General features: G+C 37.2%; 1 protein-coding gene and 1 long non-coding RNA gene across 3 annotated transcripts; both read left to right on the forward strand.

The window, feature by feature from the left end:
• Positions 1-27: 27 nt before the first annotated feature.
• Positions 28-14,494, forward strand: LOC116295399 (stimulated by retinoic acid gene 6 protein-like). Of its 2 annotated transcripts, XM_089028977.1 has the most exons (19): positions 28-1,683; positions 2,749-2,821; positions 3,376-3,461; positions 4,182-4,345; positions 4,614-4,734; positions 5,074-5,140; positions 5,765-5,911; positions 6,681-6,757; positions 7,009-7,070; positions 7,472-7,533; positions 8,353-8,494; positions 8,922-8,997; positions 9,729-9,792; positions 10,645-10,693; positions 11,003-11,108; positions 11,321-11,428; positions 12,437-12,600; positions 12,991-13,113; positions 13,568-14,494. In XM_089028977.1, the coding sequence occupies exons 1-19, from the start codon at positions 1,664-1,666 to the stop codon at positions 13,747-13,749; spliced, it is 1,893 nt and encodes a 630-aa protein (XP_088885103.1). In that variant the 5' UTR covers positions 28-1,663; the 3' UTR covers positions 13,750-14,494. The 2 variants fall into 2 exon arrangements, with proteins under 2 accessions (XP_088885103.1, XP_088885104.1); XM_089028978.1 differs by lacking the exons at positions 12,991-13,113; positions 13,568-14,494 and adding an exon at positions 12,786-12,883.
• A 2,515-nt stretch (positions 14,495-17,009) lies between these two features.
• Positions 17,010-18,021, forward strand: LOC148911874 (uncharacterized). Its single transcript, XR_016119551.1, has 2 exons — positions 17,010-17,148; positions 17,928-18,021. It is a non-coding gene; the product is annotated as an uncharacterized LOC148911874 (long non-coding RNA).
• Positions 18,022-19,900: the final 1,879 nt, after the last annotated feature.

The following is a 19,900-nucleotide window of genomic DNA, read 5'->3' on the forward strand; positions in this document are numbered from 1 at the left end:
AACGAAATCTGAACTGCAAAGTTTTGACATGAAGACAGCGGCAAATCCTTTTAAAGCATGAGTTAAAAGCGTCGTTTTTATTCGATGAACATGTTTCTTTCATCTTCAAGAGGTCACGTGACGCGTCTATTTTCCGATGCAGACTCTTCTTTTGGTGTCAGGGATTTATAATTGTGCAGTTTTTGCAATTTTGCAGTTTCCTTTAACATTTTAAAATATTTCTCCTTTTTTTCGAAGAAAGACAGACAAAGTGCAGCGAGCAAATCATACAACCAACCGAGAGTTAAAAATATGCAAAGCATAATATATATATCTTTAAATTTTGGTTATTTCTTATTAGATACAACTTCAGATACATGTTTTTTTCGCCCCTTATGGCCAAACAAAGACGACTGGGGAAATTCCTCAGGAGGGATGTTTAAAGATATTGGTAGATATTTTAGGTGGATGCAAAAAGCATGCAAATATGTTAACTTCATAGCTCCATTAAGGACCAGATATGCGACATGCAAATCTTGATCGTATGTCCACTTATGGGACTGTTGTGCGCAAGATTGCAAAAAGTAATATCTAGGTATGTTACGCATAAAAGCACTAATCGTGTTTTAAAACGTTCGCAATCTTAACAGAGTGATGTTCTGTGCTAAAGAAATGCGATTATATTTTTGCGTTCGGTTTGCCAGTTTTGTTGAAGGAAAAGCTGCCCTGTGACATCACCAGGAAATCTCTGTCTCTAACAACGAGGAAAGCAACAGTTACACCATCTATTAGTCTCCCTCGCATCCGTTTTTAGTGTCGCGTTGCGTGACGACCGACACTAAAAACGGATGCGAGGGAGACTAACCATCTATCCGCGAATTAAAATTATCGTTTTTAAAGGTTAAAAAATATTGTGACTACTTTTAGTGGTAACCCACTCTTATTGAGCCGTCCATTGTAAGTTTGTTTTTTCCCCACGAAATCCTTTACAGTTAAAGTTGTATAACATAATAAATGGTAGAGCTGGAGGACTGAATAGGTAACTGCTCGTTTATTAAGGATATATATGACCAAATCTGAGAAGGGGAGGTAAGGAGAGAGGAGGAGAGGAAAGGAAGAGAGGCAGGCAATGTTGCTGCTAGATCGTTTTCTACACCAGCAACATTGAGTGCAACAAATTGAGTCGTGCGACATAGCTTTGTTTACGTGTCTTAAGTCGGACGGAATTGGGTGGGGCCATGCTCGAATGCTGACCACACCTTCCTTGTCGATGTGACTTTCATCTAACAATGACTAAGTAATAAGGTAAGTTATCTTAAAAACAGCCTAGTTATTAACAGTGAACATAACTATAATAATGATTAAGTGATGTTTAACCTTTCCTTCTTAACAGTGGTTCCTAGCTGATCCGGATATATTTTGGATATATGGCGGTTAAATTTCTCGTCTGGGATACCTGTGGTATTTGGAAAGATTTCTCGGAAATCTATTTGGGTATTGTACCTTCTCCAACTACAACAAACACATGTCATCTTGTTTTAAAGCCAGAAAGTAAGCTCCTTTGTTTTTTTTCAGGATAGCAGTCGCATTTGCTTGCAAACTGATTTGAACCATAAATTAAAGTACCGAAGAAAAACACGAAAACCCGAGCTTCCGCAAGAAAAGCAAGAACAACTACAAATTCATGGCTGCCAACAGTAGCTCGTAAGTCATTCATTACTTATTAATAACACATTTATTTTAAGCTTTAGGCTTTGTAAACTTACGTTCTACGGCGATCGGGTTTTTCTGTGACTTAATTTCTCCCCAAAAACGATTGGATGCGAATTTTATTTGGATATTTTGTTCTTCTTTATTTGTTTTTTTCCTCGCCGTCGTCGTGTCTGTAATTCGAACTCGTTTGCAATTTGAGCCTTTTTTCCAAGTGATCCTAGCTGAGATGAAGCTACCGCGACTTTTGCTCGCGTGACCATGAGCAGACTCTCGTTTTATCGAGCATATAAATAGTTTGCTCGCGTGACTACAGAAAAGACTTTCCGTTCTAATAATAATGGCTTTATTGAGCATAAAATACAAAATAGACTTTCATATAAATACTTAGTACTTAGTCGGAATGAGTACTAAGAAAGCCGAAAAACCATACCCTATAGGGCGGCACATACCCGTATAGCAAATATAGGGGAGTACCCCCCCCCCCCCCCCCCCCGGGACATATTACAATAATTATCATCATGTTCATTATCTTCAGCATTGTTTTTCCAGGAATAACTCACTAATTCCTAGGCAATTCACCATGTCTCTTTGATATAAGGAAGTTTTGACCAGTATTGACTTTAGAGCACATTACAATTATCATCACAGTCTATCATCATCCTGGGGTGGGGACTCTGGGAAAAAAGTACCGGGGATGCTTGTCGGAAATTTTCAAAAAGACCCCTAAAAGATACCGGAAGTCTTTAAAAAAGGGCGTGGCTGAATGATTTTTAACCCCTAAGAGATACCACAACAAATAATATTAAATTTTATATAAAAAGCGCCTAGACTAAGCCATATCGATGCACGCTTCTCTCCTTTTCCGACACCCTAAGAGCTAGATACCAGAAAATGATGATTTTCAAAAATTCGCATTTAAAACTCTAAAAGATACCAAATCGCGAATTTTTACCCCTAAGAGATACGACAAGCATCCCCGGTACTTTTTTCCCAGAGTCCTTCCCCCCGGGATCATCATCATCATGTTCATGATTATCTTTAACATTATTTTTTCAGGAATAGTTTACTACTCACTTCACCATGTCTATTCGACAAGACAGTTTTTGACAAGTATTGCCTTATACCAGCAGTAAGTACTTGACTGTATTACTCGCGTTCAGAGGATAATATCACATAATCTTAGCTTTAAGGACTCTAGATCTCCTCACCATACTCTGTCTTGACCTCTATCATATGAAATATATGTAGTGTATTTGCATGATGGTATTTTTTAACTACCACCATCAAAATGCTTCATTAACTTCCTTTTATATTCAATTTTTTATTTCCGTATTATATAAAAAAATTGGAACAATTGATGCTACTCAACTAGTGAATGATTTTTACTTACTAAGGAAAGTTCATTTAATGTGCTGGGAGGGGGGGAGGTCAGAGAATGAAGATATGTGTCATGGGGAGGTACCAAACGTTTTTGGGACATGAAGGGGGGGGGGGGGGGGGGCTCAACAAAAATTGCTATGTATACAAGGGGACTCTCAATTTGAATTTGAAATTCCTAAGGGGGGGGGGGGGGGGGCTGTAAAAAATAAAGTTTTTGACCTGGAGAAATCTTCATCCCCCCTCCCTCGGCATATTTAATAAACTTTCCCTTTCTTTTAATTTTTGACATGCCTTTAATGACAGCTTATCATCATCACGATACTCGCATTCCTAAACAAGAGAGTCAGGATTAAACCCAAAACCTGTGATGGAAGACCTGGCTTAGTCTTGTAAGTACAAACTTGAATGATCAGCTACAAATGATTCATGTTATACCTACTGTGACTTTTCTTAATTGTATATGGTCACTTGTGTTGCCTGCTACTTCTACCCTTCCAGAACAATCCTTTAAATATTGCAGGTATTACAAAGTTTAGACCACTTTCACTAACAGGTCTCGTGATACCTCCCTTAAACGAGCAGATGTGTCAAAATGAACAACAGAAATGAAAAGAGCACCTTGATATTAGTAGGGAGGCGGAGTTTTAACTCATAACAAACGAAAAAGGTGAAATGGCATTAACTGGAATGGAATATTTTATAAGTTTTTGTATGGGAAAATGTGCTGGGTGGCAAAGCTTTGCCAAAGTTCGATAGGAGGACAGTTTTTAGTTTTTAGTTATCAAAATAATCAAAGGAAAGAGCCAGCACTTGTTGAAGTCAGCTTATCTGTCTGCCCTCTTATTGATGATAAAAATAACTAATCATCGCTCAAGAAATTTGTAAGTTATTGTAAAATTTGGGGTTGAGAAAAAAACTCTTCGCATTGGCTTCACAGTGCATTGTGGCAATGTTTTTTGGAACATATTTCCACTTTCTTTGGGCTTCCTCTGATATAAGGAGGGTGCCAGCGTCTGGACAAAGGGATGGCGTGGTCTGAACTTGGCAATGCATAAGAGAACACCACAGGCTAATGTATCAAGTTCTATTAAATCTCTTTTTCATTTCAGGCCTCTCAACTTTCTTGGTGACAGCACCAACAATCGTCTGAGTATTGCTGTAGCATTTGGTGTCATTGCTGGTAACTGTTTTCAGCTCTTTAACGACATTACTGGTTTTATTCCTTCATCCCTCAGTGTTGTTGAACTTAGTGGACTTGGGCCATGGAATAAAGGTAAATGACATACAAACAAGTATGGATTTGGCAGTAGTTTAAGAGAGCTTAGAAATGGTTGTGTGCAGTAGTGAATCCAGGATAGTGTGAAGGGAGTGCCTATTTTTAAAAAACCTTCAATTTTTGATACCCTGATACCCTATCTCTACTGGGCTGATCAAAATGAGGGCACGGCTAACTTACAAGCATGTAGAATAAATACTTAAAGCATTGCAATAGCCATTCATGCACTTTAATACCCTTACTGTCTACACGTTTATTGTTTCAGCCTTTCGTTCAGTTGTATGGGTCCTGTTGTATGGATTGATCAACTTCCCCATCTTTTCCTGTCTGATGACTGACCACCTGTTGGTTGGTGCAGTGTTTGGGTTCTTGTATACTCTAATGAAGTAAGTATGGGTCCTGTTGTATGGATTGATCAACTTTCCCATCTTTGCCTGTCTGATGACTGACCACCTGTTGGTTGGTGCAGGGTTTGGGTTCTTGTATACTTTAATGAAGTAAGTATGGGTCCTGTTGTATGGATTGATCAACTTTCCCATCTTTGCCTGTCTGATGACTGACCACCTGTTGGTTGGTGCAGGGTTTGGGTTCTTGTATACTCTAATGAAGTAAGTATGGTATAATAAATACTAGCTTTATCAAGAAGAGTCATTGAAATATTTGAGAAACGTTATGCTGTCCCATGTCCCTGTCTGACTGTTTCTGTCTATTCTCTTCTTTTCTAGGTTTATAGCTGCCATGGTTCTTTTGCTCTCCTGTCCAAGTCCCTACATCCAAACGATCCAAGAAAATGTGAGGTTTCGTAATGTCGAGGAGCCTATGTACCCTCTTCTTTAAGGATTGCTTCGTTAACTTTCTTCGTTAAATTCCTTCGTTGCATCCTTTATTTGCTACCCTGCTTGCTTGCTTGCTTGCATCCTTGCATCCTTGCATCCTTGCATCCTTGCATCCTTGCATCCTTGCATCCTTGCATCCTTGCATCCTTGCATCCTTGCATCCTTGCATCCTTGCATCCTTGCATCCTTGCATCCTTGCATCCTTGCATCCTTGCATCCTTGCATCCTTGCTTCCCTGCATCCCTGCTTCCCTGCTTCCCTGCTTCCCTGCTTCCCTGCTTCCCTGCTTCCCTGCTTCCTTGCTTTCTTGCTTCCTTGCTTCCTTGCTTCCTTGCTTCCTTGCTTTCTTGCTTCCTTGCTTTCTTGCTTCCTTGCTTCCTTGCTTCCTTGCTTCCTTGCTTCCTTGCTTCCTTGCTTCCTTGCTTCCTTGCTTACTTGCTTGCTTGCTTACTTGCTTGCTTTTCCTCGTTTTTTGTTTTTTTTCTCCTTTGATCCTGAAGGCTAACTTTATGTCTTATTAAGTTGATTTCTATGACCTTTATCGTCCTAAACATTCATCTATTAATCCTTATTTCACCAGAAACTGAATCCTGTGTTCAAGCAATCAGAGCTGTTTGAACGTCTTCCCGATCTTTTCTGTTATCTATTTCTGCTTGGTCGTTTCGCCGTGCTTTTAATCAGGGAACTTTTGCGAAGGTACAGGGCACCAGAAATCAGAAATATTCAGGTAAGATATAAGGATATATCGCTTTAGCTTGGGCAGCGTCATTGTATTTATATGTGTAACAGTATTGCTGGATATACTATATACCTGGTCTGAAATGGGGAAATAGTATAGCAGCACTTCTGAAGAAAGTAACATGGTTGGAAATAGAAAAATAGTATAACAGTTTTCTTTGCAGACAAAGTACTAAACACCTAAAATTATCTGAAATAAGAAAAACATGATTATAAAGCATTTCTGGACTAAACGGGTCAGACGCGTGGTCTCAAGTGGAATCATATGTCCAAACTGTTAATAAGTTAAACCTTAACGACTGCTTACGTCTGTACTGTGTTTTAAACACTTCTAGGGGCACTGTAGAGCAATCGGCTACGCCTCATGTTCCTAAGCTTGCTTCTCTCGTGCTCTACAGCGCCCAGCGTGTTTAGAGCAGTTTTCCCATGACTGTGAAAAGCGCAGTGTCGTAATCGTACCGTGCCTTAACCGTGAGTTTTTAGAATTTTAATTGGCTGATTTTTTTTCTCGCGCAATGTGATTGGTCTGACAGTGCCGTGTTTATGCCGTTTTCCGGGCATTCGATTGGATGGAGAATAAATTCTCGCGCAAAGTGATTGGTCTGGCCTACGCCTTGCAGTGCCACGACCGTGTTCGTGACGTGAGGTTTTCACACTTCATACGAAAACTGCTCTATATCACAGTAAGGAGACCTGCGTGTGTGTTTTATTTTCCTTGAATACATTAATGTAATCGACAAAATGTCTTTTATAACTAGGAGCCATTGCCTGCTATTGCCAAAGCACACGACTATATCCACGTGCGTCTGTTGCTAAGTAACAGATTAGATCAGAGGTAAGAAGGATTGGCGCATTAGCTAATTTTGAGCAATATGTAAGGGTTAGAAAACGCGCGCAATGCTTGCGCAGACGCTGTTTGCGTGGGCGCTGTGCGGGGATCGCAGGGGTCGTCACATAGGGGAATGCTTATGAACACCTTTCGAGTTTTCTTCCAATCCCCAAGCTTGTCTTGTGTTTTGCTATTACCTCCCAAATTTAAAGGATCTCAAACATGTTTTTTTTACATGTACTCGATTCTTTACTTAGGTTGGATTCTTCTAGGAACTGGTGCATCAAGGTGAGGGATTGGTTCTACAAACCAAGAGAAGGTATGCCTTACGAGATACCTTAAGCAAACGATTAATTTTAGTATAACTTCCTCAGTAGTGATCTCTACCTGGTTGTATTTAGGGGGCATGTGTGTGTGTCTCGGGGACGCCCCGAGCTATGACGGTTGGAGATTAGCTAGGGCAACCGATGCAGGACAAGTTAGAGGGGTAGAGATCAGGCTAAGCGTGATCATATGAGTGGTTTGGCGCAAGGCTAACAACCCTCTGCAGTTTTCTACAACTTTGTTACGAACACTGTTTACCCTTATACGCCTTCTATTCTGGTGCATAGAGCCTTAAGTTACATTAAGCATTCCTTTTTTTACCACTGCAAAATACACAGCATATTATGCTAAAAAGAAACTTTTAAAAAACAACATTTATCGTTGGTGTCCTTTCAGATTTCAAGTTTTCAACCGAAATGGTTGCCACCTTGACGGTTTCTGTAATCTTTATTTATCAGGTATACATTAGTGCCTACTTTAAAATGTTTTTGTTTTGTCTTGTTTTGTTTTGTTTTGTTTTATTTTGTTTTGTTTTTGTTTGTTTTTTGTTTTGCTTTCTTTAATTGATAATTAACTTTTTTAATATGACTCATTTCTTTAAAAAGACTTTCGCAATAATTTTTTTCGAATTCTTATAATGTTGCTGTAAGTGTTGCCGTTGATTTCAGAGACAGTTACTCAGCATTGCTCTTATTTGTAACCTAAGGCCCTTAGCTAAGCCCTCTGCCCCCCTTCTCCCCCCTCCCCATACACACTTTTTAGAGTTTTCCCAATCTTGTACCCAGAGCCCACGTTTCTCTTGGTCAGCACCGAGAAACGAGAGGCTCTGGCGGTGGCATATTTTTGAGCATTCTTATTGGTCCGGAAATAAAATGGATATCAGACTCGAAAATATCAGGAAATAAGTAGATTTGATAAGTGGATCGAACTCAAAATTTGCTAGAATGTGATACGATAATCAATCTTCCGTATACCCGAAGTAGATGAGAAGGAGACTGGAATTTATGCAAATTTTCAATCCCTGAAGACCAAAGTTAAACCAAACATCAGCTTATCTGTGATTTAGGCATGTGCAATTGAAAACTTCCGTTCCGAAATTCACCGACCGGAAGCCAATTCAAAATCGGTTATAGCCAAAGCCTCTCGTTCCTCGGCACTGTACAAGAGGAACGTGGGCTCTGGGTACGAGATTGGAGGTGTCCGTGGTCCTAGTAATCCTGATCAGCGGTGAGAATACAAGGAAACATTAAGCTCATTAGTCTTTCATATTTGTGCAGATGACTGTATCATTGGCTGAACGGGGTGTAATGGTGACGCAATTGCTCCCAAATTTGCGCAAACAAACAGAACATTTAAGAAATAATCCTGGAGTTTACCGCCTTTATCGATTTTTGATTATTGTAATTGAGATTTTTGGAGGTAAGATAGGAGAAATATGGTATTTATATTTATGTTGTTGAGTTTTAGTTAATTTTTCTACACCCCCTACCTCTAAAGATCCTACTTTGATACATTTATAGTTTATAATAATTAATTTTATTTATGGTGCGCAAATATCTATTAATGTTTTTTCAAATGCACATAAATGCGCTTTAATCCTACTTACACAATGGTGTAATAATCTTACGCACACACAAATTTTTAATCTGGAATTTTCTTTGTCCTCTTTAATTAGACAACTATGCTAAGCCTTACAAGTGGGTGCTGACATTGACAGTCCTTTCTTGCATCTTAGTGCGATCACTGTACTACCCACAGGTTTTTTTTTTGTTGTCTCTCTACCTCCTTATGCGAGTCTTCCATTCCAGTTTTAAAATTAAACATATTGCATCGCTGTTACTTACAGTTTCATTAGATGTGTGTGCCTGCTTTTCTGCCTTCTTCACAGTCTTGATATTGCTGCACTTCCTAAAGTGCCACAGGTACTAAGTTGTGCTATACTTTCTCAAAACTTTGACTATATCACGATTAGTCCAACCATATCAGAGTAATACGTGTTATATTTTCCATTTCAGACCACGTGTCATTCTCTTGAGAATATGATTCTTTGTTTATGTTGTATCCTTATTCAGTTGTCATCTAATGCGCAACTGTTAAACAAAGAAATTATAATTTAGGGAATGACACGTGATCTGAAATGGGGGAAAACATTACGCCCAAGCTTAAGGAGTATATTTCAATTTTTATCTGGTAAATTCCAAGGTATATATTGTCACTGTTCATTGCTATCTATCCAACCATTCACCCATTTCTTTTCTCCATTAGTACGCCCATCGAATTGTCGCTCAACAAAAAAAGTCATTTTTCGGCTATGTGAAGAATGATTGGTTTATGAATATATGTATTTCCAAGGCTCCCCTGATAACAGTGTCCTTAGGGTCAATATATATATATATACGGCGTATTGTTTTCCGATTTCAAACCACATGTCATTCCCTAGAGTATCATTTCTTTGTTTAACGGTTGCGCATGAGAAGACACATGAATATGGATATAACTCAACGCAAAGAATCTTATTCTCAGGAGAATGTCATGTGGTCTGAAATGGAAAGGTAGATAGGTTTATTAAAGTATTACTCTGAATAATAGACTTTTCATTTCAAATGTAAGATATATATGTGATGTTTGAAAGAAGGCTTTTTCTTTTCCACAGAGAACATGTTTTACGGTCCTACAAAATTAATAGATTTTTTGGCAACAGCCCTTCAAGACTTGTGGTAAGGTGGTTTAGTGGTTTTGGTGGACGTCAATCACAAGGCGTTTCCATAACATTGTTGGAAAACACAAAGCTATAAGGGCACGTGCCTATAGAATGTCATGGAAACGCCTTGATTGACCTCCACCAAAAGCTTCTTCGTCGCGACAGAAACAATGACTAGAGCGGTGCGTGTGATTGAGAATGACTGTAATAACTTGCTTTCCGCGCCTCAACCCCTTCACCCAAAAGTAAAAAGTCTAAGGTGTTTTATTACTTTTTTTCCAAACATAAATCGACCTCCAACCAACCATATGCCTTTTATTATGATGGTTGACACAAAAAACGTACGAACTAATGTCCTAGGGGTGGCTACGGCCTAGTAAAAAGGCACCAAATACAGAGGTGGTGGTGGTGTTGGATAATGTTTCTTTGAACGTTTGTCCAAGCTTGTGGCGATACAACCAGCTCATCTGAAAAAGTGACGTAGAAATGACGTAACTACAAATTGATAAAATGTCATGGAGCGTGCTAAAAATAGAAACATGCCAGCGATTGCAAAGAAAATATAGAACAAAATATACTTTGTTTTGATATTTGGGGGCTTGGAAATCCATACTTCAGGAGGAAAAGTGACACCCAGTTTTGCAAATGTTTTCTGATTGGCTAGCTTTTTTTCCGAAATGATCTCGAAGTTGCATGAGGGATTGCCAGAAAAAAAATGGTTCATTGTAACGATTTCTAGACATAGTGTAATACCCCTTCCTGCAGCTTCTGTCGTTGTAAGTTGTTATGACACGTAGTCAATAATACTTTAAAAGTTACATGAAGCGTTATAAGAATAAGACTTATGCGATGGTATTTCTTCTAACAGGATCGAAGTCTCAGTTATCCAGGCTATCAAATTGCATATATTGGTTGCGGTAAGCAAATACAAAATTAAATACTACTATAGGCGCGTTTCTAATTGCAACTTTGCTCAAAGTTTTCTAGTAATAATTATTACAGCTCTTGCATCTCTGCATGGTTTAAATGGTTGAGAATAAACCTGACATGTGACTATCTATGTCTGTGATGACACGGTTTGGGTGGGCAGGAATTGCGCGCGATAAATGGTTTGTTTTACGTTTACACAACTGAATTAACTTCCTTCCTTCCTTCCTTCCTTCCTTTAGTTTTTCTTTCTTTTTTGACTTTGGTGTTTTAATTAGTTTTTTAAATTCTTTCTTTAGGATATATTGTGTTGGCGATGGTATTGTTGACCATCTCGTTATGTGTTGGGTTCATAATCAAACGTCATTGGTGGGATATGGTATTACACCAATTCGAGAGCGTCTTGTAAGTAGCGTTAACTTAACGTAACTTAACATCGAATGAAAAGCAATTTTAGATGGATAATTTTGATTCGAATATGAGGAATTTTATTACGGAGCGCAAATAAGCAATATTATAAGATGTAAAGTAGGTTTGAGTGCAGTAGGTCAAGAGTGCACACTGAATACCCTGCCTTCTCGCAAGTGGAATGTTACTCTGTTTCTGTCCTTCCACAGACCTGTATTCGTGGTGCCTGTTTGTGTATGGATCTGCCAGTTCTTGCTTGGATGGTTGGTGTTCAGAGATCGTCGCTTTCCTAACAGGACTATTAACATCAATAACCAGTAAGTACAATCTTCCCTGTCTACTTGAAAAGATCGAACCATTTGCTCAGTATTGGTACTTCATATCTTACTAAATTGGTTACATGGAAAAGTGCATTCCATCCCATTACGCTGTCTTGAGTTATTTTTCGAATCTTCCTTCCCGTTTTTTGAAATCCTGCAAAACTTGCTGGAATAGCCTGGAATAGCCCCTTCAGACCTAAAACCCCAAATACTCGTGCTTCTGCAGCACGCATTAGCAACTATATATACCCCCAGACAATCCCCAGACTCGTACTCAGACTCGTAACCAGTCGTCACTCACGTTTTTATTAATGCGCGCGAATGCGAACTCACTAAATCCTTCCCATCAACCACAGCGCGAGATCAATAACAGCGTAAGAGAAGCGACTGGGTACAAGTCTAATATACCCCAAAAATTTCACCGCGCTTGCATATACTCTAGAGTCATTTTTTCGAATCATCTTTCTCTTCTGTTCTCAAATCCTGAAGGAATCCCTCATAGCTTGAATGCCCTAACACTTGCTAGCCAACTCACTCTACACTACCGCTAGACTTTAGTAAAGTCCGCCGCCCTCTGTGTAACTCTACTAGGGGCAATTCTACACTACTACAAACGTTTCGCCATGTGCGCGCACTCTTAAATGGATGCGCAAGACGATGGCATCAACTTTGGAGTGATTGATTCAAAATCAACTCATCCGCCAACATTTCTCCCAACATTTCTCCCAACATCTCTTCCGACAAATGCTAACAAATTTGCAATTACGGGACACTCTCAAAAGAAATGTCTGGCGGTAAACCAGTGTTTTTAGCTCTAACCTGGCCAACAAGACCAAATGAAAATAATTTGGTCGATAATACTACATCTTTTATTGTTTTTATCTTACTGATGTAACTAATAATCGAGCGCTTTCAACTATTACAAGTCAGAGATTATACTAACATTCCCTTTATTATTTTCTCCCATTTCGTTGACTTAAGCACATTTCGTTTTGTATTTTTTAGCCGTCTCTACTGCGTGATGTCGTTCTTCTTTTTCTTCTTCAACATTTTGGTCGGATTCTTTTCCTCGATACTCCGTCTTTTGAAGAGCATGTTTCTTGGTGTGATATTTTTTTCACGCATCGATCGCACCCCTCTGATGCTGGGATACCATAAATGGGACCAAGGTGAGACTGCGTTATTCAATAGTCCCTTTCAGAGTTCCCTGCGCCATCATGAAAGGTTGCCGTGCCTTTGCATCGAAGCGTGACGCGGAACGGTGACGTTGCAATGATAGAAACCTGTGAATAATTGTTTAACTTGTTTAAAATAGTCTGTTGAACACTATTAATATATTATCGATTATCAATAGGTTACATGTCGTATATTGGTTTTCTTAACGTACTCAAGTCCTACAGTCATCCTGTGATATCACTCTCTGTTGAATACTATTAATACATCGATTATCAATGGGTTACATGTCGTATATTGGTTTTCTTACCGTACTCAAGTCCTACAGTCATCCTGTGATATCACCCTCTGTTGAAAACTATTAATACATTATCGATTATCAATAGGTTACATGTCGTATATTGGTTTTCTCAACGTACTCAAGTCCTACAGTCATCCTGTCATGTTGGTTTTCTGTCAGCTTCTCGTGGATAATCAACGATCCAGGAGTCCTCAATTCTTTGGAAACCGTAAGTGTTTGCTTATAGACTGACATGGGTGATGGGGATGAGTAGGCTGAGTGCAATGGGGGAGGGGGAGGGGTTAACGGAAGTATTAGTCAAAGTAGGTACAAAACGACTGTACTCGATCTTAATCTAGCCTTAATTAAATTAAATTAAATTTTGAAAAGCACTTATAAATTCTGCAAAACTTATTTTATCATCTAACTAGAGTAGCTAGACGTCACGTCACACCTGAACGTCCAATTATCCATTCATCCATGGCCCTTAAACACTCGTGTTAATTTTACAATGATATAAATTCAAAAGGCGATATTTCAAATTAGTGGTCCTATTTTTGTCTTTAATCTTAAGTGGGTTCCCTGTAGTCGAAATCGTTACAAAACATCTCCCGAAGTTCATCGCAGACAATCGAATTTTTAGTCTTAAAAATACGTCTCTTTCATTTTTCTTTTTTCCTCAGGAGAGCCAGAAGGTAGAAACTTCTATCGTTTTTCCAAAACTGCTTTCAATCGCTGGTTGGTGACCTACACTTTGATGAAGAACCCGGAGCTTCAAAAATTCAGGAAGCGATTCCTAAGGGTGTCGTTTCTGACGAATTTTGATGCCAGCAGTGACGCCTCTTCAATGCCTTTAATAGTATAATATGAAAGGAAGTATGGTGAGTCTGTGATAGAGCACGTTTCGTATGACACAGTGACGTGACACAGTGACGTTACACAGTGAACGCGGGGCCTGCATGCATGGCGCCTCTTTATGATACAGCCATTTCAGTTAAAGTGCAAATGAACCCTTCGACAATACTTTCAGTACTGATTCTACATGAAGTAAATAGTTGAATGGTAAAATATTTCTTGATTTGAGTGATGCGTTTCTAAGTTATGAAGGTTTATACTTCCAATATGCTAATGAGTGTGACGTCTATTAAGGCTTAATCAAATATACAAAATCGAACTGGTTCATAGAAACAGTATTTAAAAAGCATCATTATTTTACTCATGGTTTACATGAAAGCTACTTACAATTTTTATTTTCAAAATGGCCAGCATTTAGTATTACTAGTTACAACAAAAACACTCAAATACCTTACCTGACGTCATCATCATTAACATATTGGAAGTATAAACCTTCATAACTTAGAGACGCATCACTCAAATCAAGAAATATTTTACCAATCAACTATTTACTTTATGCAGAACCAGTACTGAATATATTGTCAAAGGGTTCATTTGCACTTTAATTTGTTTTCATACTTTGTTTATTGATAAAAAAGAGACTTGCAGTTTTTTTTACTAGTTTAAATTGTTTATAAAACATTACCGTTACGCGAAATAAATCTACTAGTCTACTTTGTTGATTGTTAATAAAATTAAATAAATAAAAATGAAAACCGATTTGTTATTTGTATCTGCTTGGTATTCTACTAGAAATAAGGGTATTAAGTCTGACCAAACCAAGCCTATATCCTTTGTCCACCCTCCCTACCCTAGCGCAACCTGTTGCTTCATTGCCTACCCTTCCCTTCACCGAGCAAGAAAAATCATGAATCTTGAAACAAAAGCTTTTCTACCTTTAAAACATTTGCGCGTCAAGTATTTGTTGTCTCGCACGCATGCATTTGGTCTCGAGGGGCACGCGCTGGGTTTTGTGCGCTTCCTTGTTGGTCGGCCCTGTTGGAAAAAAGTGCTTCGAGTAACGGCAGCAAGACTACGAGTAAATTAAGAAACAAGATGAATTGTGCCTTGCACAGCACTGGATCAAAGGTAAGATGGGATGGTGAACAAGGGCATGACAAGATAATGAATACTAGAGTACCTAGGTGAATGAATGATGATCATTATTTGTGTATACACCTAATTGAAAAAACGTAATCGGGTTCGAGGTCATAATATTCAATCCTATATGAAACTGTTCATCTAGTTTTTGCATGTTTTCGTGAAGGACAATTCCTGTATAACAGGTTTTTGGATGACCAATGCTGAAAATCTATTGAAATCCCTTGCCGCAAATAGACGAAGCTGACATGATATCTATTCTAAAACGCTTAACAAAAAAGTTAAAAAATTGAAATCATTTCAAAAACAATGAATCCATAATATTCAATCCTATATTTAACTGTTCAACTAATTTTTGCATGTTTTCGTGAAGGACAATTCCTGTATAACAGGTTTTTGGATGACCGATGTATGAAAATTCATTGAAATCCCTTGCCGCAAATCAACGAAGCTGACACGATATCTATTCTAAAACGCTTAACAAAAAAGTTAAAAAATTGAAATCATTTCAAAAACAATAAATCCATAATATTCAATCCTATATTTGACTGTTCAACTAATTTTTGCATGTTTTCGTGAAGGAAAATTCCTGTATAACAGGTTTTTGGATGACCGATGTATCAAAATTTATTGAAATCCCTTGCCGCAAATCAACGAAGCTAACACGATATCTATTCTAAAACGCTTAACAAAAAAGTTAAAAAATTGAAATCATTTCAAAAACAATAAATCCATAATATTCAATGCTATATTTAACTGTTCAACTAATTTTTGCATGTTTTCGTGAAGGAAAATTCCTGTATAACAGGTTTTTGGATGACCCATGATGTATGAAAATCTATTGAAATCCCTTTCTGCAAATCGGCGAAGCTGACATGATATCTATTCTAACACGCTTAAAAAAGGTTAAAAAATTGAAATCATTTCAAAAACAATGAATACATAATATTCAATCATATATGAAGCTGTTCAACTAGTTTTTGCATCTTCTCAAGATCGAAGGAAAGGTCCTGTATATCAGGTTTTCGGAACAGCTATCTGACATTTCGAAAGCTATTCTACCCATCAGGCAACCCAGTATAGAGCGTCTTGTTACGTTAGTATATCCCAACCCACATGATAAGTCATGTTTTTTTATTTGCTTTATTATTTTCGGAAGGAGGCAGAAGTTTGATTCAAATTAACTTTTTTCAAGAATTTCATAAATATGGATGCCTTTATTTCATTCCCGTCATTATAAATAACAAGTCTTCTTATCTCGGTATCGGTATAATAATGTTATTATTAACGTCGTTTTAATTCCTTAAAACAGGATTTTTTTAAATTGAAAATAAGAAAATATGTTCATTATTTATAGTAAGCCAAAAAACTCTAAGACGAAAAAAAAAAAAAAAAAATCGCGCGAAACAAATTAAAAGCGCAAATACATACCTTAATCTTTTCGTTGTCCCTTTAAATTTCCACCACAGGGAGCCCAAGACACAACTGACGCCGAAAAATGCTTTATAAAAAAATAATTAAAATACTTTTGCAAAATGTTTTGTACTTGAGTGAAAGTCCATTTTGAGCTCTATATAGATCTATAAAAAAATTGGTTGATTTTGCTTTGCTTCATAGAAAACGAGGCGATTGAAAATATGTACCCGAAATAAGCGTTTTCGAGGTTGACCCAAATTTTCGAAAATTTAAAAAATTATTTTTATCCTACAAAATATACATCAATAGAAAGCTACGAATGAGGGCTACACAGATCTGACATTATTTTTCAAAATAAAGTAATATTTCGGATTTTATGGGTGATTGAATTTTCTGTGAGCAAGCTGTCTGGTCAGCGGTATAGCGTTTTCAGCAATTTCCTTTTTTCTCACCCTTTCTAAATTTTTTTCAAAATAAAATTAACACAGATAGTAGCTCTATGAACCTCTTCTAACAAGGTCTAAACAAAAATTCAAAACGTCTATCACAAGTTACCAAAAAAAGGAAATGATTTATTTTCGTTTTTGGGAATCCTGTGGCCGTTGTGTGGTGCCTATAACACAGGAAGCCCGTCACATGGAAAGGCAATAAAACAAAAAAATTCTCACCTTTATTCCCTTTTGCGCATTAGTTATTGTGTTTACCTAACAGCTTTTTGAATCTCCAGGGATTGGTAGAATACGAAAATGAGTTGTTTTCTTGTTCGCCATCTTGGAACGAGATCTAGAGACGGAGGAGCGACTAAAACTCAAGAAACTCCCAGATTAGAACTCCTAGAAGGCAGGAATGAAAGGTAACGCAAACTATAGACTTTAATTAACGTTTTGAGTGTTCTAAACATTAGAAATAAATTCAATCCAAACGTTTATTGCCATTTGAAAGTTGTGTCTTGAAAGGGTTTTCGTAGGTGTTTTACGCACTAACAAAAATTTGATGCGTTTTGCTTTGGTTTTGCAGGCTGAAACATCTTTTTTACGCTTGAATTTGATTAATTTTTCAGTCGTATGCTGTTTTATATTGGCTAAAACAGCGTAAAAGTCTTTATTTTAGCAAAATAAAAACTTCATGATATTATAACCCTATGCGCATAATATTAAACAAAACGGAAGTCGGGGCGTTTCATTGCGGGGTTAGGGGGGGGGGGGGTGGGGGAGGGCTTTACTCGGCCTGTGTTACGATTATTATTTTATTTCCTTTATATGATAAAATTGTTTCTTAAATAAATCTTTGTATCTTTATACATATAATATTTGTTTTAATTAGTGTCGAATTACATTAGGTGAGGTTAGCGCATCCCCCCCCCCCCCCCCCCCCCCTCCAATTTTGCGCCTCGCAAAATCATTTTATTTATTTTTTTACTTTAGTTTCAAACTTTAAATCCTTTATATGATACAGTGATTTTATTTGGCCAGTTAAAATAGTTGTACTCGCAATTGCTAACAGTTAAAAAACGGAAATAAGTCCGTTTACCGGATGTATTACACTATTTTTTTCTTGGGCCAAGTAAGATCACTAACCCTTTAGGATGGTACTTTTTATTAACATCATTCTTTTTTCTATCATATTACATAGGTGTAGGCTAAACCAGCGCTGCATAAGCCAACGACATCCAAGTACTGATAAACAAGGCTGAAGATTAAAGTGTTTTCTTTTAACTACGTACGCTTATTTTTTTATCAATTATCTGTATAATATCGTGTCCTTTTACAATAAATTTTATTTTCCCATGACCTCTTTTGAAAATCACATTTTTTTTACCGCCTTATTGTGGTCGACTTCTTACGTTCCCGCTTTTTTCCCGCCAAAAAACTTAGAAAAAATTTCAGACCCTACCGTTCACACACCCATTGTACCTCATAGCAACCACACTTTCCTCATGCCTACTTTATCACCTTTACCACACCCACATAATCCCCTCCTTTTGCTCCCCTCATTATCCAGTCACGAGCAATAAACAATAGACATTAAATATTCATTAGAATCTTTATTAGGTCATTCATATTCACGTCAATACAAAGCACTATGATTTAAGGTACTTCAAAACCTACACATTCAACAAACTAGCTGATGGTATACTGGTTAAGAAGAGTGCAAGCAGGACATAAGGTAAGTGGTTCAAATCCAGGTAGGTTCATGCAAGAAAAATTGGACAGCACCCTCAAGACTCAAGATAAAGGAAAGTCAAGCAGACATATGCAAAATAAGGAGAATTGCCTCACAGATTACAAAAAGAACTCAGAAATTGACTTTAATAAAAAAAATCAAATTGGCTTTAAAAAATAAAAAAAAATTAAATTGGCTCTAAAAAATAAGAAAAAAAATTAAAAATTGTGAAAAAAAAGTAAAAAATCCCTATAAATTTTGAAAAAATATATACTAAGTCTTTTTGTAATTTTTTTTGCCCCTAGGGTAATTAGTTGCAGGTCCCCAAGACCAAAAGTTCAAACCTACCCTACCCTTAAGAAGAAGTACCCCAAAACAAAGAGTTCAGGGGTACCCCTTAAGGTTGATGAGTAAGTTGAACGAAAGGCCTTGCAGACAGTCCACTTTGTTTGGATTCTAAAGACATAGGTGTTGCTTGATTTAAAGACTAGTACAGAATGCTGATATTAAAACATAAAAACTGGCTCTGTTGTACTTCTGGGAAATTATTTGAAAGTACACGTGTTTGAAGTCTAGTAGTACAACTTATAAATTTATAATAACTGTAAATCGTTTTTATTAACCGAGTTTCAGGTACAACACCAGTTTTATGCCTCAGTGTACAGCATCAGTAAGGATCAGCAATGAGAATTTCTTACAAATATGAAATAAATTCAATTGATTTAAGAAATTATGATGGAGATCATGTGTCTGTTCACAAGTTTTACAGCTAATTTAGAAAGCTCTACGTCTCATCTGCATGATCATTACTGGAACTAGTAGTAGGATAATTCTTGTATGATATTGATAAACCATGGCATAGGACATGTATTGATCATACAGTTTCTGCATCAATTTGGATATTATTTTATCCAATCTACCCTATAATCATACCAGTGCCATAGTTACATAATCATACAAAGACTTTACAGCAAGAGTAATAAATGGTCTATTGATCCAATCAAACATATATCACATTTTAGTGAAATCAAAAAAAATTGTTGATTATAATAAATCAAATTGAAGCAGTCTTTCTTAAAAATTCTACGTGTTTTATCCGTAATCTTACATTTAATTTATCATGTCTGAATGCAAAATTCTTAAAGATACTATCAGATGTATCTTATAATACTAATTTAGAAGTCAACAGTCAACCCAAAGCAAGTAATTAAAGAAGCCAATTGAGAATTGAATGCATACATCAAAAAGCCAACAGTAAAAGTCAGTGTAAAAAAATACAGGACAGAAATCAATTTGGACTATAAACTTTTAGAAGACCATTTATCATCTCTTGTGTACTTTTAATCAAGCAACACCTTTGTCAGACTATGACATGAACACACCAAGCCATATGGATCTCCGATTCCAAATTACAAGATTTGTTTGATAAATTAGAATTTTTT

This window comes from Actinia tenebrosa, unplaced genomic scaffold (genome assembly GCF_029948245.1).
Source record: "Actinia tenebrosa isolate PJP-AT-01 unplaced genomic scaffold, QUT_ActTen_1.0 PGA_scaffold13__45_contigs__length_12533684, whole genome shotgun sequence".
Lineage (NCBI taxonomy): Eukaryota > Metazoa > Cnidaria > Anthozoa > Actiniaria > Actiniidae > Actinia > Actinia tenebrosa.